The sequence below is a fragment of the Scatophagus argus genome, chromosome 16 (genome assembly GCF_020382885.2).
Source record: "Scatophagus argus isolate fScaArg1 chromosome 16, fScaArg1.pri, whole genome shotgun sequence".
In the NCBI taxonomy this organism is placed as follows: Eukaryota; Metazoa; Chordata; class Actinopteri; family Scatophagidae; genus Scatophagus; species Scatophagus argus.
Genome location: NC_058508.1, coordinates 16,302,712 through 16,326,587, shown reverse-complemented (window position 1 = coordinate 16,326,587; position 23,876 = coordinate 16,302,712). Strand labels below are relative to the sequence as shown.

Sequence of the window (23,876 nt, the reverse complement as noted above, 5' to 3'; positions counted from 1 at the left end):
CAGGTAATATATCAGCTTCAGTCAAAGAAATGTATAGTTTGCCAAAAGCATGATCGTTGCATTGTTCTGCAGCCTTGCCAACATTATGTACTATGTGAGAACTGTGCACCTAGTAAAACAGAATGTCCCTACTGTAGAACAAAAATATTGAAGTGGTGATGTACAATTACTCATGGTACTATTTAAAGATTTAGCCCTTTGAAAAACTACTAATAGATGATGCATTTTCTAAATAGCAATGTCTGTTTCATACGTTGATTGAATTATGTTAGAACACAATGATGTTTGACTGACCAAACAAAATAGTATTATGAATCAGATTGTGTACAGGGGATTTAATCATTAATAGCTTTTGCTCATTTTATGCGTACATTACTTTGGTTAACCAGATAGCACTCAACTTATTATTAATATTAGAATATGAAATTAGAACATTAAATTACCTTGCTTTGCGTCTTCTCAAACCTTTAGTCACACTTTGGATACTCTAAAGGACATAAATCATTTTGTTTACACTTTGTTATGAGTACATTCTGACTAAACACATGATGCAGTTGTGCTTTCCCCAAACAAAATGCTAATATGCATTGCCAGCCTGACGTATTGCTCTTACAGTAAACACAAAATGACAGATTAGAAAGAAATACAAAACAGACAAGCACGGTTAAAACAAAAACATAAATAAGTGTGAGTTTGTTTTTTCTGCACTCATGTTTTGCTTTTTATGTCCTGGAAGTACTTCACTGTGATTTCTGAATTATTACAAATCAAAGAATTTGAATTCTTGGGGTTGCTTCTTCCTCAATGCAGTCAAAGTCCTCCCTGAGCAAATTTGAATTTATTTCAACCCCAACATTTTAGAAATTACTGTGGAAGTGTGTGTGTGTGTGTGTGTGTGTGTGTGTGTGTGTGTGTATGTGTGTAGCCAACATGAGGTTTTGGCAAATCTGTCTGTGATGTGTTTGGAGAAAACTTGCCCATTGTGACTTTATCTTAACTGAGAACAGATCAGATCTATTTTTAAAATATATATATAAAAAAAGAACTATGTCCTTCTCACGCTATTATCGCTGCATTGTCTTTGAATAGTTCTCCATTCATTTTGAGGCTGGAAGAAGTTTATATATATATATATATATATATAAATGAATCCTTTGAAATAATATCAGTGGGACCTTCATAGAGAATTTTGAAAATGAAGCTTCCCCATTGTGTATCAGAACAGTCGCACATTGATACAGAAACATAGACAAAGCCATTGTTGATATTTTACCACAATAGCTTGAACCATAGGCATTCCAGACTGGGATCTCAAATGCAAGGAAATCACTGTGCAAATGTGGGAGTTGGTCTGGTGACAAGAAACATAAAATGGGCAAAACTCAAAGCTGACGTATCCTTTTTTTTTGTTAGTTAAAGAGGAACAAATCAAGAAAAAAAAAGATTTCTAAGAACATGAATGTGACTGATATCTTCAATTAGAAATCCCATTTTTGTTTTAACCTAATTAGTCTCAATGGTACTTCTACTCCATTTACAGAGCGCAGAGCCTCCGACAGCACTGAGTGAAATGGGTCGCTTATACCAAAAGTGTCTGAACATGTCAAAGCTCCGTGCTCTGAGAAATGAATTCACGCGCTGACATTCTTGCACTTAACACCACAGGGAGTAACTGATGTAAAAAATGAAAACCTTCAGCCAAAGTATTATCCAACAATAGAAAGTGAATATGCACATTTGCAAAATGTTTCACATCCACTGATGTATTAGTGCTGAACCACTCGTGTCTGTAAATCAGACTAAAAAAGGAAATAACTCATTGTTCCTCTATCAAATTTTCATTAGCAGTTGTTTTTTTTTTTTCAATGCAATCAGTCAAGCATCATTATTTTTGACCAACTTTCTGAAGAAGTTTGATTTCTTACTAAAGCACTTTGTTGACTTGGGACTTTATTAAAGGGTATATAGAAATTTGCTTTAAGCTGCTTTGTAGGTATTCTTTTGTGTCTTTTTTAGATTATATTTTTTTTCTATATAAGCTAATGTCTGAAGCTTTTGTGTGTACTGTGAAACATCATTTGAATATTTCCTGTTTCCTATTGTTAAATCATGGCATGGTTCTACGTATTATTAAGATTTCATAGAGAAGTACTTTATAGTTTCTACTTTCATAGTTAGATTTATAAAAATTTCAATCAAATAAGTGCAAATTTAAAATGCATTTTAGGCATAACCAGCAGCTATAATATCGGTAAGGCACATGCTACATGTTAAGGCTGTTATTCAATCAGTTAGTTTTATTTTGTAGAGATTTATATAGCCTAGCCATTAGAGAAGCATGTATTGTATTTGCTAAAAGCCTGAAATGGTGATTTTTTTGTAGGAATCCAGCCTCTTGACCTTGTCTAGAACATATCGGCCTCTAACTCTAAAGTGCCTTGCCTTAGTTGAAAAGGTTATATGTAGAATTGACAGAGCAAACACAAGCAATTGAAGCTTGTGCACAGGTTTCTGTATAATGTGTCTTGTGTAATTTAGCAGAAGCATTGACCTGTTTGACTATATGTGTGTGTATATAAACATATGCCAGTGTGTTTGGCCCAGTCCCATTAAGTATTTCTGCGGAGGATAATTGAAAACAAACATTGTCAGTGCCTGTGTCCTGACTTCAACCTTAGAAATGAACCTCCACGCTCACCTCCTACTACCCACACACTCATTCCTTGGTCGTGGTGCTCTTTTGGTGCAGCTTCAGTCAAATTAGGTTTTTCAATTTAACATTTGGGAGTATGCAAACAGAGGACACAATAATTTGTACAGCAGCATATAAAAATGCTTTGTAAACAGTTCAGTAAATTTCATTTGTTTTATTGTAATAATTCTGCAGTAATTGAAAAATTCTGTAGTTAACTTGTAAGTTGGATTTTGTATAGGATTTTGTGTTTAGGTTCCTCTAATTGAAATGACCTTCTACTGTGTTTAAAAAAAAAAAAAAAATCTTTTTATTCTTGCTTTAAATTCGATAGAAAATCATGTATTTCCAGGTTCACCTTTTGCTACTTATAAATATGGGAAGATGCATTGTTTACATTCACATAAATGGCAATTAAGCAACTCAGAGGAAAATATCAAAAAAAGTTATGGTATTTTAGCGTTCTCATGATTATATTACTAGCATAAAAGGCAGCCTAACCACTTCTGGTATTGCATGTCATGCGATTTATTAACCAGCTACAAAAAAAAGAAAAAGAAAAAAGGAAAAAAAAGGTTGCACTGTGTCACACTGCCAGAATATTCGTATTGACTTATTTTTAGTGTAGTAAAGGCTTCATAATTTCTGCAAGCTTCGCTGCTACTGGAAAAGGTATTAATGTAGTATATTGTTATACATTTAGATGTTTGAATGTTGTCGTGCATCCACAGCTCAGAGTTCAGAAACTATGATATATTCTGTCTTCTGTATCTAACTTGACTAAATCTTAATTTGATTCAATCATTCATTTGTAAATGCATTTGAGTCAAGGTTTCAGTACTTTTCTATATCACCTAGAATGATGTCACAGACCTGTACTGCTGTAGATTGTCCCTTTTTGTTAAAAAAAAAAAAAAAAAACCTGATTTAAATTAATGGTATTTTGTTTGGACCCCCCCCCCCACACACACACACACACACTGGATAGCAGTGTATGATGCAGCTAATTTCACAGGGTTCTCTAGTCTATTTTGATATGCCAGTGAAGCCACCTAAAATAATGATGTCTAGTGTGATTATCTAAAAAGATGAACCAAAGTGGTGTTCTAGTAGCTGTCCAAATATGTGTTCTAAAGGGAAAATTTACCCTTGAACAGAATTCAAGTACTCGCTCTTCAACAGATCAGCCTGTAGTTCTGAACGGGCCATCCGGATAAAACTGAGACAAAGTCCAGAATTGAGAGGGACAGGAATTCTGTTTTTGGATGGATTTTTGCTTTCATTCAGTAGGACATACACTGTATATTCTTAGTGAGTAAACAACAGGACTATGCTAATGGCTTTCGCATTCAACATTAATGGACTTGAGCCCATGTTTTGCAGTTTTACCAAAGACCTGTACCGTTGTTATTTCTTTTATACTACATTTCATCTTTTTTTTTTTTTTTTAAATTTCAGTAAGAAGCCTAAATTGACTTTGAAAAAGTAATCACCTAGTACCTTAAATAGACAATGGTAACAGTAATTAAAGGCATCTTTTTCTATCTAAAGTTGGCTATAGTGATTTGAAACACAAATGATCAAAAATGCATGGGTCAGTTCCTTAAAAAATGTGTATTTGTACTTTTGATTCTGTGTTGAGTATACATTGACGTTTATGGCAGGTTTGTGCAATACTTTCTAGCACATGCTGACCTTAAGCGAGGATTCAGTGTCGGTTTAATTGTTGTCTCCAGTGAAGGAATGTCAAAGGTGATTGACATTTGTGCTTCTGAAGTGGCCATATAAACTTCACTACAACTACTGTTCTGAAGTTTTTTCTGATTTGTTTTTTGTTGTTGATTTTGCTTAACTACATAATCTCAATCACTTTGGAAATCGGTGGTTATGCATTATATGCTGTTATGATAGGCCTGCAGTGACTGTAAGGTGCTTTCTTTATATCCAACTCTTTTGTTTTCGATTTCTTAAAGCCGTGGTCCAAATTAGTTTTTTGATTTTTTGATTATTTTTTTTTTGTAAAATTACCGGGGACAGATGATGATTGTGACAAACATTAATGGCAGATACAGACATAATTCAAATCGAGTTGTTATCGTTGTTGTTATGATAATTTGTTGTTGGCTGTCAGTCTCCCTTGTGGTCTACTTGCCCCAGTTCAAGTTTTCTAAAGAAAAAAAAAAAATGAAACAAACGTGAACTTGGTAAGCACAGCTTGCATTTCTTTACATGTCTTTAGATTTGATACACTTTCAAGTATATCTGTGCCTTTTGAATAATTACATATTGATTGGTATTGAGAATAGTATGTCTTTGAGACAGTGTTCACTCCCAGTCAGGTGACAAAAAAACCCAACATGTTTAATTAGAATCAAAATTCCAGTGCCTTACAATATTTTTGGGGACCACAGTGTGATTGCTAAATAACTCTGCGCATTCAGCCCACTTGAGCTAAAAGGGAAAAAAGTCAAATGAGGTTTGCTTCATCGGTTCAACAGAATGAAGCAAAGTTTTAACTGCCTGATAATGGTCTGTCGTCTGTATTTGCCATACCATTTTAAAAAAAAAACAAAAAAAAACAGCTAATATTAAACACTTAACCATTGAATACACAATTTTGATCCCAATTAGTCATTTGGCACCAAAAACTCTACTGTTTGTAAGGAAAAGCACCAAATAGGAAGAATCTTGTAAATGAACTGTAACAGATGTATCATTACGCTCTGCATTGGAATAGTTTAATCTATTTTGCATTATTGCTAGTTGTTGTGTTGTCTTTTTGTTTTTAATATTATGAAAATGGAGCCTGAAGATTTATGCAATCTTGTACATGTATATGAGTATGATGTATGGAGCTGTTCAAATTAAGTAAAATACTAGTACAACAAAGTGTTGTCAAAAGTAAATAATCTTAATATGGAACCAGCTGTTCCATATACTTTAGAGAATTTCAGTAGAAATGTTATTTTAACATTGAAGCCCTGAAATATTGAATGTATTGTTCTAAATTAGATATTCAATGAATAGGTCACTGGATATTATGGAGCGCAGTTAATTCATTATGATGTAGCATCTAGTTGTGAACTGCTATTCAATAAAATTTATTAGAACTAAAACAAATGCAAGTTTTCAAGTTTCTATTTGTCAGCAAAATGTGGCTATACGAGGAAAGAAAGTTTCTCTCAGGATAATAAAGTGATTTAATAGAGAATGTTAAATCTGAGGAAACTGCATTTCAGAGATTTATTTACTTAATGTCAGTGGGTTTAGACCTTATTTATAGATTTAAAAAAATATGTCCCATATTTTGTGATGAGCTGTATGGATATGTAGGAAATTCTCTAGAAATTCTGTTGGTATATTGATATTTTTTGTGTTGTGAACACAAAATAGGTGCAAGTCTTAGAATATTAGATTTTTCTTTTCTACATTGAGGATTGTGTACCGCATATTTTCTGTAGTGTATTACTAGTTTGTTAACACTTGTTAAATTGTTACACTACAGTTATGCAATGGTTTACAGAGTTCACAAATTATTTTTTATCATCTTGAGAATTAAAATAATTTTTCATCTGAAATGTGTGAATACTCTTTGTCTCAATCACAACTTAACAAAGATCTGAAAACACTGCTTGTGCCTCTAAAATCACGTGGACACCAGAGGAAGGGAAAGTTGATTTTTAGGCAAAATAAGCACTTTTATTACGTTATAGTGACTTCAAAAATATTCATATGATCTAAAACAGATCTTTCATGGGCATCTGGAATTATAAGATACATTTTTCAGAGAGGCGTAACCTTTTGAAAGTGTGCTCGTGTGCACCCACTTGAACTTCACGGTACAATGTTATGACAGCTCTCAGGGGACAAGGCGTCGAAGAGGTACTCTATCAGCTGCTTGGCCTGAAGGAGAGAACAACATATGTTCAAAGGTGGCAGTATTTGACTACAATACAACAAATTGGCCATCAGCTAAATACACAGTTCGTGTTTATCTATTCTAAATAAATAACAATCTAGAAGAAAAAGCCGAATTGTATTCATGATGTACCTCTTTCTCACTCTCAGGGTAGATGATCATATTCCCCACTTTTTCTAGGTCTGACCTCTTCTTGTAAATGCTAGTGTGATGTAAAAGAAAAAAGTTATTTTTATGCTAATACTCTATGTTAATAGATATATAATCCTATATTGAGTTTTACACACCTGTCAAGGATTGAGTTGATGCAGGTCACAACTGTTTCCCCTTGCAGAGCCACAATGAGACAGGATGCCAGGGAAAGATGAGCCATCTTTTAAGAACACAAGTGAGCAGAGATAATCAACCGCTGATCACTCTATTTGTAAAAAAGTAAGCTCAAAGCAACTTCTCACCGTCTCATTTCCTGTCGATGACACTTTGAGAGTCCCAGCAATATGGTTCCTTTGTTCAGCATCCAATATGCTCATCCTTCCTGCCACAAGATGGCAGCCTGACCTCAGCAGCTGCTCCAGCATGTCCAGCTGGGATGGCACTTGGCTCGGGGGTGGAGCGTTTAAGGGTATCAGCAGACAGGTCATCTGCCAGCGAGCGCTGCGTATCAGGGACCCTGGCACCAATAAACAAGCAAAACAAGACATTTGTTTTCTGTATGGATAACAAAGGTCACCTGGAACTGAGTCATATTTCAACATCTAATCCAGAGGAGTCCCTGCCAAAGTCAGAATAAATGATTAAATAATTTAAAGGGGCATTTTAACAAATGGTCGAACCATGCAGTGCTTATCGCTTTAGTTTAAGGCGGGACACTACCAGTAAATAGGGTAAAGCATTCTGATTAATACATACCACCATGAAACTTACCCCACCGATCAACTGAATTACATTGTGTATTAAATGTCGTTACTTTTTTACAGCATTGCTCTTAAAGGGACAGTTCACCATATTTTAAGACATATTTTACTCCTTGTAGTGCTACTTATCCATCTAAATTGTTTTGGTTTTGAGATGCCAACCTTTGAAGGTTGGCTATAAAGAAAAAAAAATAAATGGCACTTTGCTTGCGGTGCTCAAAGGGGCAAAACAATAAATAAATAAAAATAATACTGAGAACAATGTCTCTTTGCATAATTCATAATCCAGTTTGTCATAGGCAGTGTCACATGGAACTTTCTTTCTGTATCACAGAAGTAAATGCACATCTACTCATGAAGAGGCTAGCTAACTAAGCTAGCTAATGTTACGTTCCTCTTCACTGAGTAGTTGCACATTTCCTTCTGTGCAGTGATATGCAGTATTTCCATAGAAAAAAAATGGTTCCTACATGAAATTGCCCCAAACAAAGTCTTCTTTTGCTCCATCTACTTCCACTGCGAAAGCAGACATCTATATTTTTAATTTTGGAGTGAAGTTCCCCTTTAACAGAACTCCAATTGGTCCAGAAGCCATCGAAACTGACAGACCTTCCTGAGCCACAGTGGCAAGCCTGCAGCTCTTTTCACGCTCCACAGAGGCTATGGGGTCTGAGCACAAACTGAGAATCTGAAACAAGAAACCAAGCACAAAAAACATGATGTCTAGTATGTATCAGTGCCTTAGTAGGCACAATCCACATACCAAGTCCTGTGTGTGGCACGCGTACCTGCTCCTGTCTCATCATGCTGGTCTCAGTGCAGCAGAGCCCCTCTGGAAAAAACCTCTTCACATCCTGAACTGCTTTCTTATATGATCCTGATGCTATGACCAACATTTCAAGCATAGAGTTAAAGCCGTTTAATTTCTGACATACATACCAATCCTGTTCTTTAACATGCAGCACAGGGGACTGACCATAGATGCCATTGTATGAATGAGCCTTGCCATAACAGGTGGTCCACAGGGATGAGTCCTCTTGGCCCAGCACATCCAGGAGTCTCCTAACAGCATTTTCCCCCTTCAAGCAGAGAGCTAATGAGGAGCCAGAGCACATGTACTCCACATGAGCCTCCAAGTCTGAGGGATGGGGTTCCTGCACACAGCACTGTATGAATTATCAAGTTTCATGTTTTGTATGAAAAGAGTCAGATAATCATTTTCACTTACATTTTCTGCAGGCAGTAGTGAGGTAGCATCTCTTTCGTTCAGGGTCACCACTCGCAGTCCCACCAACGTGAGGCCGCTGAGCTGGAGTGTGCGGCCTATTTTACCCAGAGCGTGAGTCCAGATTCTCGGTTTAAACAGGCACATAGTAAGCAGCACCTGTGGATCTGAACAGTAAGCTTGCTTGTTAGTGTTGGACGAGTGTTTAACTGTGAGCATGCAGAGTCAAACAGGGTTTATCAGTTCAGTCTAGATCCTACAATCCGTGTGTATAGCTGGGCAATTCCCAGCCTATACACACGGAAGACTGTTTATTTCTCCTTAAGTGTCGTGACAAGCTCAAATACTTCAAACAAGGGCATCCCACATGAGTTGGTATACAGCTCTCAACCTACCAGGTATCATCTCATGCTCAAAGAAGAAGAGGGAGGCTTGTCTGAAAGCCACTTCAGGTGTGGGTGACATCAGGACACTGAGGTTACTGGGGTAATTGCCTGGTAGGAACTTCCTCAGTGAGGCAAAAGCACCCACTCGTTTAAGAGCACACACCAAGGCAGGAGAGGACAACAGACTGTCCAGGCTGTCATGACAGAGCTGCTCTCCCACCTCATATGGACTCAGTTCCTGAGCCTGAAGTCGAGTCAACGCTGGCAGAAATTTCAGGCCAAGTAGCTTGAATTTTGCATGTTGTATGTCACCTACAAAAAAAAAGATTTCAACCATTGAAAAAGTTGATGGGTTAGTGAAGAGGGATTGTTAAGAGACAGTTACACAGTGTTAATATCCACATATTATGATTTTTGTTCCGAAGCTTATGTGTAGAATATAACAGAAGTGGGAATCTGGAAAGCGTTCACATTTCCAGATAGTCTCTTTTTATTGGGTAACATGATATGTCTGATCCTGTGTAGATATTTCTGTGTGTTGGTTTTGTTCCTTGTTTTATTGTCATACTCATTTTGTCTGTCTTTTCCACTTGCTGTCTTCGTGTAGTTTTCCCACCAGTTTGATTGTATGCCCCGTCCTGAATGGTTTCACCTGCGGGTCATTACCTTGTGTCTATAAGCTGGCTTGTTCTATCCCTTTGATTGCAAGTTTGTCTTAGCACCTCAGTGTGTAGTGTTCATTTTCCTGGTGTTGTTTGCCTGTTGGATTGCTGTTCTGTGTGCTGAGTCCTTTTCTGGTCAGTTAGAAACTGCGAGTTCGACTTTGAACCTGACGTTAAGAGTTGTACATTTGAGTCCAGTTCCTTGTGTGGCTCTAACATCTTCTGTCTGGATTTGTGCCGCTTCCCACCTACCAATCAAATCAATGTGTACTGCTTGCATGATCTGATTGGTTGCTTCTACTGACACTTGTAATTTAGCTCTATATTATTAGGATGTCCATCCAATGTAGGCTACATATTCATGTTTTAATAAGCTCTATTCGCTAGTTTAAGGACATTTGTTAGAAAAGTAACCCAAATGTAAAGCTACGTCAGTTTGAAATAATTAAAATAGTTACATTACTTCTTACATTTTTAAAGTAACTAGTAATCTTTAACCTTTTATATGCCCATATTAACCCCGCTCACTAATTTGCTCATTCATTAAACAGTATAGGCTGCTATGCGTATTTAACAGTGTATTTTGGTTGTTTACTTCCACTTCCAGTTCCAAAGCCCAGGACAGCCTCAGCTCTCAGAAATGTAGCTGAACTTCACCCACCTCCTGCCCCTTCTGTCAGCACTGTGTGTAGGAGGCTCAGGCCTTGGCTCATGTCCTTCCCACACAAGGTCAGTATCACCACCTGCTCCATGTTAGAGGTGGATGAATGCTTCTGATGGGACAGGATTACATTGGAGGGATCTGGCACCGCCCACATACACTTAACTAAAAAGAACACATACATAAAATACATAAAAGGCAACAGCAGAGGAGCATCTGTTATAATCTTAACAGTGAACACACAGTTCTTACCAAACATTTTGAATAGGTTACTGCTGTAAGGCACAGTGTGGAAACAGAAACTTGGCTGTACTGCGTGAACCCCATCAAGTCCACATTGGATGTAACCCAGAAGGTTTTGTGCCTTAAATTCTCTCATCAGGGCTGAAACAACATGGTAACTACAAGGTTATTTTATTAATAACGATTTTTTTCACGTTAAAACATGTACATTTTTACTCTCTGTACAAGTCAAGAAGATGATTTATGCTGTAGGTGTCATTTGAGGTGGAATTCAGACCTGCTGGCAGACTAACACTGTGATGCATTGCATTCTCTTTCCTAAGCAATAACACCAGACAGCGAGAAGGCAGCTCCTGCTCCTCCTGATCCAGGGTCACACTATGTGGACCGCAGAATACAAGTGCCTAGACAAACAAATATTTGGGCTTCAAGACTGATAAGAAATACAGAAGTACGAGGAGAAATCCTTTAACCCAAACAGCTGGAACAGCAGCACACGGGTAGAAATGCATTTGCAGCAAACAAGGATTGAGATCAAAATGACAACTAAACGTTCTATTAGGATAAAAATAAACTTAATAAATATGGCTTGATTTGTCTTTACTGGATTTCAAAATCAGATCCAAGGTCTAAGAACCAAACTTATTCTCTCTAGTAAATAGTAAAATTCCATACAAATAGTATACAACATAAAATATATTACCATTAAATCATAAATTATTACTAGTTGTAGGAGCCTAAATGCAGTTTATTTTAGTTAAAATAGTTTTCATGTAAAAGATACAAATTTATAAATAAGAAATATAATTTGTAATTTCATGATTGGAAAAAGATGTAAATACTATTTACATATGTGCATTTCAGTGATGTATATTGGTAAGAGAGCGCTTTTATTTTGACATTTAGGGGAACCACCAGTGGGGTGAATGTGACCTTGGTTGCCATGGGAGCGGGGTCAGTTGGACTAGGAAAGGAAGATTGGAGTAAAATAGTTTTTTGACCTCGTTCTCGCTCTTGCTTTCGCTCTCGTTTTCTATCTTAACGCCTGCAAGTCTTAATTTTGTGGACATATTTTATGTTTTGTAATGTTGCTTTAAGTTTTCAAGTAAACAGTTAAAATCAAGAAGTGGATTCGTGGATTTATTTTTTGGAGCCTGTTGATGCAAGGGAGTCAGACGAGCGTCAAGCTAAAACTTCAATAAGGACGATAAGAACCTACATTTTCAGTCAAAAAACTCGCTCTACACGGACTACTGGATGCCAAAACCGGACTGGATGATTAAGGACAACGATAACAGAAGAACCCTGCACGGATTTGGAGGTTTGTCATTCGAAAGAAGACGACGACTGTAAGTTAAAAAGCTGCTACGGATTGGCCGTGTTGTCAGTTAGGATTCAAAAGGACGTCTATCTGCCGAATGTCAAAGTGGAATGCAACGGAAAGCTGATTATTAAACAGTTGCAAACGGATGTAAACGTGAAAGATTTAAACTGTCATGGAACGATCAGAATATAAACGAGCAGTAAAAATGACAGAAAAGGGTACGGAAGATCATAAAACCAGGCTGTTGAATGCACGTAAAGGCAAGCTAGCCCAGCTTACTAGCATGACCAAGCAGCTCGAGGAACTGATGGCGGACGACGCGAATGCTGACCTCGTTAAGAACAAGCTGCGTGTCGACTTCGGTGGTTTGCAGACCGAATTTACAGACATAAATTACAGTTTGCAGCAATATATGAGTGAGGAGGAATTTTTGGAAAACCAAGCCAATTATTTTGAGCCCAAACAAGCCTCAATGACAGATTTCTTTTGGAGATGTGAAAATTGGATGAAAGACGTTATGAAATGTGATGAACAGGCAAAGAAACAGGAATGTGGTTCAGAGCGAACTGGTAGCAGGTCTGTGCGCACGAAAAGGTCCAGTTCACGACGTTCAACCATAAAGTCAACTTGCTCAATCAAAATGAAAACTGAGTTGCTGCGTGCATCCCTAAAGGCTCAGGCAGCAGCTGTAAGGGAAAAATTGGCCATCGAACAGGAGGAGGCAGAGCTCCAGTCAGAGCAAAGGAGAATTAAAGCTAAGAAAGAAATGCATGAAATTCAAACAAAATTAGCTGAAACAGATGCACAATTGGAGGTTTTACAAAGATATGAAGATGAGCAAGACGGTGTGAGCAGCTGTGAGTCTGATGCTCCAGATGACAAAGGGGCAGTGCAAAGCACTCCACTCACATTGCCACAACATGACACGCCAGCTCTGAATTATTCCCAATCCCAATCTGATGCATTTAATCAAAGCTTGCCTGTTAGACCTAAAGTAAACGCAATTGATGCAAAAAAGAATGAAAGTGAGGCACTTGTGCTGGATAGCTTGTGCCAAGCCATAACACAACAGGCTAATGTCACAGAGTACTTAGTGAGGAATCACAAGGCATCTCTACTTCCTGATCTCACTATTAAAACATTCAAAGGAGACCCATTGGAGTTTAAATCCTTTATTAGATCCATTGAACATGGCATTGAAAGCCGTACTGAGAATGACAGTGATCGTCTGCAGTTCTTGTTGCAATACACAAGTGGACAGCCACATGAGTTGGTGAAGAGCTGCATTCACATGCCATCTTCAATAGGATACGCCAAAGCAAAGCAAATGTTGCAAGAATATTTTGGTGATGACTACAGGATTGCAGAGGCATACTTAAAGGAAGCAGTGGACTGGCAGACAATCAAACCAGAAGATGGCGCTGCGCTACAGTCATTTGCATTGTTCTTAACTGGGTGCTCCAACACAATGGCAGATATTAGCTACATGGAAGACTTGGACAATGCAGCCTGCATCAAGGCATTAGCTAACAAGCTACCCTACAAGCTGAAGGAATCCTGGAGAAAGTATGCCTGCGACCTGCAAGAAAGAACAAAGGCAAGAGTCAAATTCAAGGATTTTGTTGCGTTTGTGAACAAACAAGTGAAGTATTTACTACACCCTCTCTATGGGAACATTAAAGACAACACCATCAACACAAAAGACTCAGTTCGACAGAAGCCAAAGGCACAAGAGAAAGACATGGCAAAATCCAAGAAGGTTTTCACAACATCCATTGCTTTGTCAGCAGAAAACAAAGGCAAGAAGGAAAACGAATGCTCAACAGATAACAAAACAAAATCAGTGGATGCCCATGCAAAACCATGTCTACACTGCAGCGGAGAGCATCACAGTTTAGCGGTCTGCAGAGGATTCAAGAAGAAGCCACACAAGGAAAAGCTAGAGTTTTTGAGAAGTAAAGGGCTGTGCTTTGCATGCTTGAAACATGGCCATATGAGTAGCAGCTGTACGGAAAAGGCTCAGTGTCAGGAGTGTGCTCGTTCACATCCGACACTGCTGCACATCACTTTCAAAGAGTCAAAGGAAGAAATGTCGAAAGACAAAGAAAGCAAAGATGAGCAAGCCGTCACCAACGCTCTTGTTCAAGCATCTGAACTATGCAGTGTCACCGGGGCCGGTAAAGAAGATTGCTTCCTATCCATCGTTCCGGTCCAAGTCAAGGCACAGAAAGGAACCAAGATAGTGACCACATATGCATTTTTGGACCCAGGCAGCTCCGCTACCTTTGCTACAGAGTCACTAATGAAAGAGCTGAAACTGAATGGACGCCGCACAAATATTTCCTTGCGAACCATGGGGAATGAATCTGTGGTGAACACACGCATAGTGACAGGACTGGAAATCAGTAACCTGGAAGGTGACCAGTTTATTGAGCTTTCAGAGGTGTTTTCCCAGAAAGCCATTCCTGTGACGAAGGATAATATCCCACGCCAAGAGGATGTCAGTAGGTGGCCTCACCTACAGGAGGTGAAGCTTCCAGCCGTTGAAGCAGGAGTAGGACTGCTAATCGGCGCTAACATTCCCAAGGCCATGGAACCACTTCAGGTGGTGAGTAGCGTGAACGACGGGCCATATGCTGTGAGAACAGCGTTGGGCTGGACAGTCAACGGACCTCTTAAAGGAGGAAATGATGGACTGAGAACTAGGTCACCGGCAGTAACAGCTAACCGAATCTCAGTAGCCAGGCTAGAGGAGCTTTGGCACCAACAATTCAAGCTGGACTTTCCCGATGCGGGACAGAGTGAAGACATTGAAATGTCAAAAGAAGACCACCAATTTATGAACATGGTGTCTCAGTCTACACAATTGAAAGATGGCCACTACAGTATTTGCCTTCCATTAAGAAACAAATCGCTGTGCATGCCAAACAACAGACCAGTAGCAGAGCAACGTGCACTGAACTTAAGAAAAAGATTCATTAAGGATGCAGACTATCGTGCAGAGTATGTTGCATTTATGGAAGACCTTGTGAAGAAAGGCTACGCAGTTCCAGTCAACAGTGCTGAATGTGAACCGCCTGAAGGAAGAACTTGGTATCTGCCCCATCATGGAGTCAGACACCCAGTCAAGCGCAAGCTGCGCGTTGTCTTTGATTGTGCAGCAAGCTTTGGAGGAATATCACTGAATCAGCAGCTTCTACAGGGACCAGACCTGACAAGTTCGCTAGTTGGGGTCCTCACACGGTTCAGGCAAGAGAACATCGCTGTCATGGCAGACGTGGAAGCCATGTTTTACCAAGTGGCAGTGAAAGAAGAAGATACAAATCTACTCAGATTTCTCTGGTGGCCAGAAGGAAATCATGAGGAAAAGCTTGCCGAATTCAAGATGAAGGTGCACATCTTTGGTGCGACCTCGTCGCCAAGCGTTGCAACCTACGCTCTGCAGAAGTGTGCAGCTGACTTCGAGGATGAATTCGGGCAAGAAGCTGCCACCACAGTGAAGAAGAACTTCTATGTGGATGACTGCCTCAAGTCAGTAGTTGATGAGGATGCAGCAGTCACTCTGTGCTCCAACTTGCGAGGCATGCTGGCAAGAGGTGGTTTTCGGCTAACCAAATGGGCAAGCAATAGCAGAAAGTTGCTCAACTCGATTCCTGATGACGAGCGAGCTCAAACGTTTCAAGATCTCGACTTGAACTTGGACAGTTTACCCATGGAGCGAGCATTGGGAATCCAATGGTGTGCAGAGACGGATCAGTTTAAGATCAAGATCAACATCAAAGACCGTCCACACACCAGGAGAGGCCTGCTCTCGTTCATGAGCTCGATCTTTGACCCTCTGGGGCTCATAGCTCCAGTGGTATTGCCCGCCAAGAAAATTCTGCAAGATCTGTGCCGGCAAAGGTACAGTTGGGATGACAGCCTGCCGGCAGATGTCATAAAGGAATGGACTAAGTGGACGTCTGACTTGCAACAGCTAGAGGGGTTTGGCGTTGACAGATGCATCAAGATGGAGGCGTTTGGTGCACCAGTCTTTGCTCAGCTACACCACTTTGCTGATGCAAGTGAAGATGCTTATGGAACAACTAGCTACCTTGTACTACGCTCCTTAGCCGGTGAGACCCAGTCCACTCTGATGATGGCGAAGGCACGGGTAGCTCCCTTGAAATCCCCGACCATACCAAGGATGGAGTTAACTGCAGCTTCAGTTGCAGTAAAGATGGACAAGCTGTTGAAGAAAGAGCTTGAATTGGAACTCCATGACTCAGTATATTGGACAGATAGCACAGTTGTGCTTAAGTACTTGAACAGTGAAAGCTCCAGATTCAAGACTTTCGTGGCCAATAGGGTGTCAGCCATCCTGCAGCACTCTCAGGCTTCGCAGTGGAGGTATGTCAATACCAACCTAAATCCAGCGGATCTTGTGTCCCGAGGTCAGTCGGTCAAAGCATTCTTGGAGTGTGAAAGCTGGCTTTCCGGACCAGATTTCCTGCACTGCGAGGAAGACCAATGGCCAAAGAATCCAGATCCTGGAATGATACACGTGGATGACCCAGAGGTCAAAAAGGTTCAGTCTCATGCTGTACAAGTGCAAGACTTCAAGGACCCGCTGGACCAGCTGATGCTGTACTACTCATCCTGGACAAAGTTGAAACGCGCTGTAGCCTGGTACCTGAAATTGAAAGATCTGCTGAAAGAGCTAAAGGCAAACAAAAGGAAGGAACCAAGCTTGTCAAGCAAGGAAAGATTGGACAGATTCAAGAAAAAATTCCAAGGAACAAGACTTACCTGTGAAGACTTCACGAAAGCAGAGACAGAAATTGTAAGATACACACAAAAGAAAGGATTCCAAGAAGACCTGGAAATGCTAAATGAACGACAAAGGGTGAAGAAATGTAGTTCGCTTCGCAAGCTGAACCCAGTGGTACAAGACGGACTCATGAGAGTGGGAGGTAGGCTGAGCCGTGCTGCAATGCCAGACGACTGCAAGCAACAAGTCATCTTGCCAAAAGACTCACACGTCACAAGGCTCATTCTTAGACACATTCATGATGTAACAGCACATGCAGGAAGGAATCACATGCTGGCTCAGTTGCGGCAGAGATTCTGGATCCCTGGAGCAAATGGAGCCATCAGGAGAATGTTGTCTAAGTGCATCAGCTGCAAAAAGCTGCATGGCACAGCTGGCAAACAACTCATGGCAGATTTACCAACATGCAGAGTTCTGCCTGATGATCCTCCATTCACGCGAGTTGGCGTTGATTATTTCGGCCCATTCCTGGTGAAAAGAGGAAGAGGACATGTAAAGAGATACGGTGTCATTTTTACGTGTCTTGCTGTTCGAGCAGTGCACTTGGAAATTGCGTCCTCGCTTGACACTGATGCATGCCTGAACGCAATTAGAAGATTCATAGCAAGAAGAGGACAAGTCAGAGAAATGTATTCAGACAACGGGACGAACTTCAGAGCAGCCGAAAGTGAAATGAGGAAAATGATAAGTGAATGGAACACCAACAAGATTGAGAGGCACCTACAACAGAAAGGTGTACAGTGGCACTTCAACCCTCCGACAGGTTCCCACCACGGAGGAACCTGGGAGCGGCTCATCCGCTCGGTGAGAAAGATTCTGAACGCCACAGTGAAAGAGCAAGTCATGGATGAGGAAAGCCTACACACTTTGTTGTGCGAAGCGGAGGCCATCATAAACAGTAGGCCCATTACCAAGGCGTCTTCTGACATCAATGATTTAGAGGCCTTAACCCCTAATCACCTTCTGTTACTGAAAGTCAAGCCTGAGCTGCCTCCAGGAGTGTTCAGCAAAGACGATCAGTATACAAATCGAAGATGGAAGCAGGTTCAATACCTTTCGGACATATTCTGGAAGCGCTGGTGCAGGGAATACCTCATGCAACTACAAGAGCGCCAACGATGGATAACGCTGGAGAGAAACTTCTGCGTCGGTGACGTGGTGCTGATTGTCGACGACACATCTCCTAGAAACTCCTGGCCGCTTGGAAGGATCACAGAAGTTTTTCCAGATCGGAGAGGTATCGTTCGGCAGGTGAAGGTCAAGACCCGGACCAACGAGCTCTTGCGCCCAGTAACCAAGCTGTGCTTGCTGCAAGAGTCAGAGACTGATTAATGGACTTTCACATATCCTTTTCCCTTGGTGATAGTGTGATAAAGTTGTGTGCTGTACTTCAAATGTTATTTAGTTTTGACTGACGTGAGCTTAAAGTTAGATAATACAAAGAGTGTGTTATTAGGCTCCTTTGATTTAAATTTGAGTAATTGTTTCAAGGCATTGATAACAATTAGGGGCCGGTAATGTAGGAGCCTAAATGCAGTTTATTTTAGTTAAAATAGTTTTCATGTAAAAGATACAAATTTATAAATAAGAAATATAATTTGTAATTTCATGATTGGAAAAAGATGTAAATACTATTTACATATGTGCATTTCAGTGATGTATATTGGTAAGAGAGCGCTTTTATTTTGACATTTAGGGGAACCACCAGTGGGGTGAATGTGACCTTGGTTGCCATGGGAGCGGGGTCAGTTGGACTAGGAAAGGAAGATTGGAGTAAAATAGTTTTTTGACCTCGTTCTCGCTCTTGCTTTCGCTCTCGTTTTCTATCTTAACGCCTGCAAGTCTTAATTTTGTGGACATATTTTATGTTTTGTAATGTTGCTTTAAGTTTTCAAGTAAACAGTTAAAATCAAGAAGTGGATTCGTGGATTTATTTTTTGGAGCCTGTTGATGCAAGGGAGTCAGACGAGCGTCAAGCTAAAACTTCAATAAGGACGATAAGAACCTACACTAGTTATTATTATTCTACACACTCTGACATCCGAAAGTCTGAACTCTGACTATCTTGTAGCTCTACCTGCTGTATGCTGAGTCCAAGGACTGCGGCTCCATTGCTCTGAAGCTGCAGCCTCTGCAGTCCCATCAGACCGAAGCCTCTGCGCTCACAAACAGCCAAAACTTGGGCGTAGCAACATGGAGGCACGACAGAGGACACCATGAGGAGTAAGTCAGCTATGCAGGGGGAGAGAAGGATTAGCAGCTCCACTTGAACAAACAATTTTTGATCCTCGCTGCAAAGAAAATTTCCCTTAGGACAATAAACATGAAGGTTGAAAATGAAATGAGGAAACGAGCCAGACCCCCCCCTGCCCCCCGCCCCCCACAGTTTTGGCTCCTTGTTGAGTCACGGTACCTTTTGTTGTAGCACACAGAAAGGAAGGTGACCTGCTTATACTGAACGGACTTCCTCTGTCATCTGAAGGTAGAGCTCTACAAACAAAAGTGTGGGAGGCTGATTATAACAGTACTGTAAAAACAAGACAGGGTCAGGACCTGGTATATGACAGGACCACATATGTTTACATGACATAGTTGTGCTGTGTTTGACTTAAAAAAACATACTCTATAGTCATATCTTGGGATGTTTGACTTGAAAGAGAATGCATTTTACATGAAATCATAACTATTCAAATTATCTATATTTTCATACGTTCCATCTGTGGATGGCTTTCATTTTTCTGAGAGTCACTCTGCTTTGAGAACTTTGTCACAGTGATTACTATTAACTGTGCAGTCTCCCTCGTGGTTCCTTAGCATCAGTCTGACAGACTTAGCTAAGATCCCTCAATGACATGATAGAGAACAACTGGCACCAATCGGGTAACTTCATCATCAGCTCACCAGTCAATCAGTGTCACCATAATAAAGGGGTCACTTCTCACTTATGACGTCTGACTGTAAAAGTCACTTAGCAGGTGAAATTAACTTTAATGAGTCAGATGTAGTTATAAACAAAATAAATAAAGAGAGATTTGGTTTCATCACACTGTTGAACGATGTTTTGTGACAACAAACCCGTTCAGAGGCTGGTTGTGATCCTGTGCACCTTCTCCCTGAAGCCTTCCTGAAAACCACAAGCACAGCTCCCTGTGGACTTCAGTGGCCAGTGGAGGGGGGTAGAGGAGTGAAGGCTGTTGGCCCCGGCAGTGGAGAGGGTTGAGAGAAGTTGGGCCTGTCTTTGTGGGCTGCAGAGGGTCAAGGGAGCGAGTTAAATCTTTCAAAACTGAGTGAGCATGAGGTCCCCGAACGGCGAGGGCAAGAACAGGCTCGTAGATCTCGTCAGTCCTCTGGACGACTGGCACAGCACCTATGAATCAGAAGAGGTTTTTTTTTTTAATATAATGAAATCACGACAAAGGCCCTTGGTCACAGTTGGATCCAGGATGTACACCAGTGAACCAGAAGGAGAAATTCTGAGTATGTATTTTATGACCAGATGGTTTTTGTTACAGCTTACCAGCGCTGTCACTCAGGAATTGCTGTGGTGGATAAAGGAGTCGCAGACCACACACATCGAGTCCTGAGTGGAGAACAAGCTGGAGAGTGTAGTGTGTTATGAGGGGATCCGTGAAGAACAGCTTGCACCCCAGGAGAACTGATACCTACAACAAAAATGAAAGCTGACTTATAGTTACTCCACAAGTATACCTCCGATTTAGCACTTCCTCAGAGCAAAGGAAAGCAGTTAAAAGAACAACCACTACTACAAAGTACCCTTTAGAAGGATGGCATGCTCACCTCTGTGTGCAGCTCTGCTGTGGTCTCTCTCCCCTTACAAACACACTCCTGAGTTTCTACAGTCTGCCAGTAAAACCCTGGACTCACGGCAAATATCCCATCTATAATCTGAAATACATGGCCAAGGGAACCGATTACACTCAAACAGAGGGCATCTGAGCGATTGATAATATATTTAATCCCACTCTCTAAAACGATACCTTTTGATTGGAAGTGGCAGAGATGAAAGAGTTTAAATAGGAAGGAGGCAGATGGACAGATAAGGCGTAGGCTTGTTGGGTTCTTTTGTCTGCAATTACAGCGAGTGAGGTCTCAGAGAGGAATCTGCAGACATGGTTATAGAAAGGTGCATGGATGTCCCTTTTCTACAAAACAAAAGAAGATCAGCATCAAAGCCAAGATGATCAGACTTTGTAAACCCTGTGAAGTGTTTATTTATTCACTTATTTAATTTTGTTATTTACCGTCGGTGTGTAACAGTGACGAGCCACAGCTAAAACATGCAGCGCCAGTCCATTCTTAGTCCACAGCTGCTGAAGTCCTGCAACCCAGAATGGGACTTCTGCACCGACCTCATCTTCATCGTGACGTGGGTCTGGGCCAACCTAATACACATTAATAAGTGCCCCTTACATGGTGAAGCCTGGACTCAGCTTTACATAATAACAAACGTTTGCACACATAAGGAGAGAGAAACCACTGCCCACTAACCAAAGACAGAAACCAAGCCACTAAAGTGTTGTAGATGTGGGATTTGGTAGCAGCTGGGTACAGATGTTTTCTCCTGCCATGAGGTCTGCCTCCAACCATACCAGGACTGGCAAGGTTGACCATCAGCAGCATACATCCCTTATGTTCAATAGCTGCTGCTGGTAGTGCGCTCATTGATGGGAGGTGAGACGCTTCCTGAAAAACACGTCATAATAAGTGTAGGCCATTTTTTTAAGGACTGTAAATTCTGAGTTTTGCTGCACTTACAAAATCATAAAGAACCTCAGTTCCTTCAGCAGCTGGCTGCTTTTGAGTGGCAGATTTGGTTGGACGATGGATTTCCAGTTGCTTCAGGATTTGCTGGCGCTGTTTGTGAAGTAATATCAGCCTAGCTTTTTGTCTCTGTTGGTCACTAAACAAGCAATGCCATAATTAAAATATGTGGTCGCTGTCAGTGATGTGCTGTATCTGTAAATAAAAAGTACATACCTCTGCCGCTTTGGTTTTACGGTCGCGCTTCGCTGAGTTAATAGAGGGTTTTCCATTTTTGGGTGTTTGGACTCAAAATGTGCATTTGGTGATCGTTTGTCTTCCCACAGATGGAGCGACTTGAGTCTACACGTAGACTCAGACTGGGGTAGCTTCTCTTTTAGTTCTTCTGCATCATTCTTTCGCACTGAATATGGAGGCTCTGCATATTTAGTGGGATATTTATTCCCAGTTCTGTTCATCTCCCTGATTTTCTGAAGCAACATACTCTTACCAGTCACTTCTCTGCAAGCAGAGAAACAACAACCTAAAGAAAATGTGCTGGACTGAGGCATGATCAGTGTGTCTATATCAGGATATATTCACTGTACCTGTCACCCATCCATGATCCAGTATGCACTTCACGTTTTGTTTTCTTTGCAGGTGGTATTTCTCGGGGAGTGTTGTGTCTGGCTGGTGATTTGGACTCTGATGAAAGATTTGGGGATGTTCTTGGTGGTTTTATTGAAGGATCAGGGCAACGCAGGTCAATATAAACTGTAGGCCGTTCCTGGTGGTTTCGCTGCAAATCTGCTGCCATCCTTCCAGGTGGCTTGTTCCACACATTATTATGTCTGCATGGAAAAAAAAGATTATTGTTATTATCTCGCAATGTTGGTCACAACACCTCTGCAGTGATATGACTTACCTGACGTGGTTCAGACCTTTCACAGGCTCTGACACAGACTTAGATGACTGCATATTACACAAAGCAACTAGTTTCTCCATTATGTCCCCCTGGGGCCTGTCCTCGTCACTATCTATGAACAAAAAAGTGGGTTGAAACTATAACACATGATAGTAAAGTACAATGTAAATTATTAAATATGTCACCCGTCCCCCACCCATAGCTGCAGTAGCGTGTGCTATAAGTACTTACCTGCATGTGTTTTCGCAGGTTTGACTGACACATGTTGTTGCAGAGGCAGCCCATCACCCAAATCCCACTGGTCAGGCTTCTGAAACCAGTACTTTTGATAAGAAGGTATAGCATCTAGAGACTATTTATCTGTATTAACCATAGTCACTGGTGACGACTATCCCTGACCTTTCTTTCTTTTATTTTCCCAAACTCACCACAAATGACAGAGGTGGAAAATGCTCCTCAGATCGTGTTTGGTTTGGTTTATTTGGGTTTAGAGAGGCATACAGCTCGGCTTCGTTCAGCTTTACAACACCTTCCTCACAAGCATCTGGCTTTAATGTTGAAACAAGACAGAGAAGGAAAGGGAGCATATTCAGCGTGCAGGCAGTCTAAGGGATAACACATTTAAAAACACACACATTAGAATACCCACATTACTTTTTATTGTAGTGAATAATGTAACTCTAAGGTTACTTATGCAATTCAAAAAAAGCAGCTATTTAGTTAAGATTTTCAGAGAAGAAATATATTACCCTTAAAATGGTAATGTTGAAACAGGTGGGACTAAGAGCCCGTGTTTTATTTCGAAGATTGAAAAAGCACAGAAACACAGACCAACATCAGTGACCAGCCTACCAGTCATGGAGATCCTGACATTTTTACAATCATGAGACTATAATTAACTGACCTCTAGGTCATCTTCATCCGTTGAAAAACTCTCAAAATCTTCAGGGACTTTCAGGGAAAAACCAGCTGGTCTTTGATATATGGCAATCTCTTCACACTCACACTGTAACGTTAAAAGTGACTATTATTTGGTGCCGGTTCCGGTTGAAAATAAAGTAATGTTATGTTTGTCAGTTAGCACACGTTAGCAAATTTTTCGAATGAAAAGAAACTCAAGTTACTGATGAAGAATCGAAATCGATGGTCGGTATAAGTGGTTTCACTTTCTCCAGAATTGAATCCCAACACGAGGAATGACTCGGGTCCATTACTAAGCACTAAGCTGTCAGGAAAAGGCCTCCAGGTAAGTTAAGTTTCCTCAGTTTTTATGTAACGCTATTCCGCAGTTCGTTTCTTGATGAGGATGTTTGGAAACCATTGGCAACGGAAAGCTTCTCTGTGCAGCACCTGT

At 40.6% G+C, this 23,876-nt stretch overlaps 2 protein-coding genes across 9 annotated transcripts in view; one reads left to right on the top strand and one right to left on the bottom strand.

The window, feature by feature from the left end:
* Nucleotides 1-6,270, top strand: part of unkl (unk like zinc finger) — a 14,828-nt gene extending 8,558 nt beyond the window's left edge. For all 3 annotated transcript variants that reach the window (XM_046416032.1, XM_046416031.1, XM_046416030.1), the window contains one exon: nucleotides 4-6,270. In XM_046416032.1, coding sequence (XP_046271988.1) covers nucleotides 4-159 — 156 coding nt within the window. In that variant the 3' untranslated portion in view covers nucleotides 160-6,270. The remainder of the gene's footprint in view (nucleotides 1-3) is intronic.
* Nucleotides 1-23,876, bottom strand: part of LOC124073648 (dynein axonemal assembly factor 8) — a 24,197-nt gene extending 321 nt beyond the window's left edge. The window contains exons 1-29 of one of the 6 annotated variants that reach the window (XR_006845704.1): nucleotides 23,647-23,876; nucleotides 23,427-23,528; nucleotides 22,951-23,070; nucleotides 22,754-22,832; nucleotides 22,523-22,634; nucleotides 22,206-22,448; nucleotides 21,835-22,119; nucleotides 21,613-21,757; nucleotides 21,346-21,540; nucleotides 21,099-21,239; nucleotides 20,835-20,999; nucleotides 20,635-20,742; nucleotides 20,354-20,498; nucleotides 19,912-20,203; nucleotides 19,250-19,326; nucleotides 18,914-19,068; nucleotides 10,980-11,106; nucleotides 10,712-10,843; nucleotides 10,460-10,624; nucleotides 9,146-9,448; nucleotides 8,754-8,917; nucleotides 8,502-8,679; nucleotides 8,314-8,408; nucleotides 8,135-8,213; nucleotides 7,067-7,281; nucleotides 6,899-6,984; nucleotides 6,744-6,813; nucleotides 6,491-6,595; nucleotides 444-487 (exon numbers count right to left, since the gene is read on the bottom strand). Coding sequence is in view for 4 of the 6 variants with exons in the window: in XM_046416018.1 (XP_046271974.1) it covers nucleotides 6,527-6,595; nucleotides 6,744-6,813; nucleotides 6,899-6,984; nucleotides 7,067-7,281; nucleotides 8,135-8,213; nucleotides 8,314-8,408; nucleotides 8,502-8,679; nucleotides 8,754-8,917; nucleotides 9,146-9,448; nucleotides 10,460-10,624; nucleotides 10,712-10,843; nucleotides 10,980-11,106; nucleotides 18,914-19,068; nucleotides 19,250-19,326; nucleotides 19,912-20,203; nucleotides 20,354-20,498; nucleotides 20,635-20,742; nucleotides 20,835-20,999; nucleotides 21,099-21,239; nucleotides 21,346-21,540; nucleotides 21,613-21,757; nucleotides 21,835-22,119; nucleotides 22,206-22,448; nucleotides 22,523-22,634; nucleotides 22,754-22,832; nucleotides 22,951-23,070; nucleotides 23,427-23,528; nucleotides 23,647-23,733 (4,134 nt within the window). In the remaining 2 variants the exon portion in view is untranslated. Of the gene's footprint in view, nucleotides 1-443; nucleotides 488-1,409; nucleotides 6,596-6,743; nucleotides 6,814-6,898; nucleotides 6,985-7,066; nucleotides 7,282-8,134; nucleotides 8,214-8,313; nucleotides 8,409-8,501; nucleotides 8,680-8,753; nucleotides 8,918-9,145; nucleotides 9,449-10,459; nucleotides 10,625-10,711; nucleotides 10,844-10,979; nucleotides 11,107-18,913; nucleotides 19,069-19,249; nucleotides 19,327-19,911; nucleotides 20,204-20,353; nucleotides 20,499-20,634; nucleotides 20,743-20,834; nucleotides 21,000-21,098; nucleotides 21,240-21,345; nucleotides 21,541-21,612; nucleotides 21,758-21,834; nucleotides 22,120-22,205; nucleotides 22,449-22,522; nucleotides 22,635-22,753; nucleotides 22,833-22,950; nucleotides 23,071-23,426; nucleotides 23,529-23,646 lie in introns of those variants that run through there. The other 5 variants (XR_006845705.1, XM_046416018.1, XM_046416019.1 and 2 more) reach the window with 5 other exon arrangements.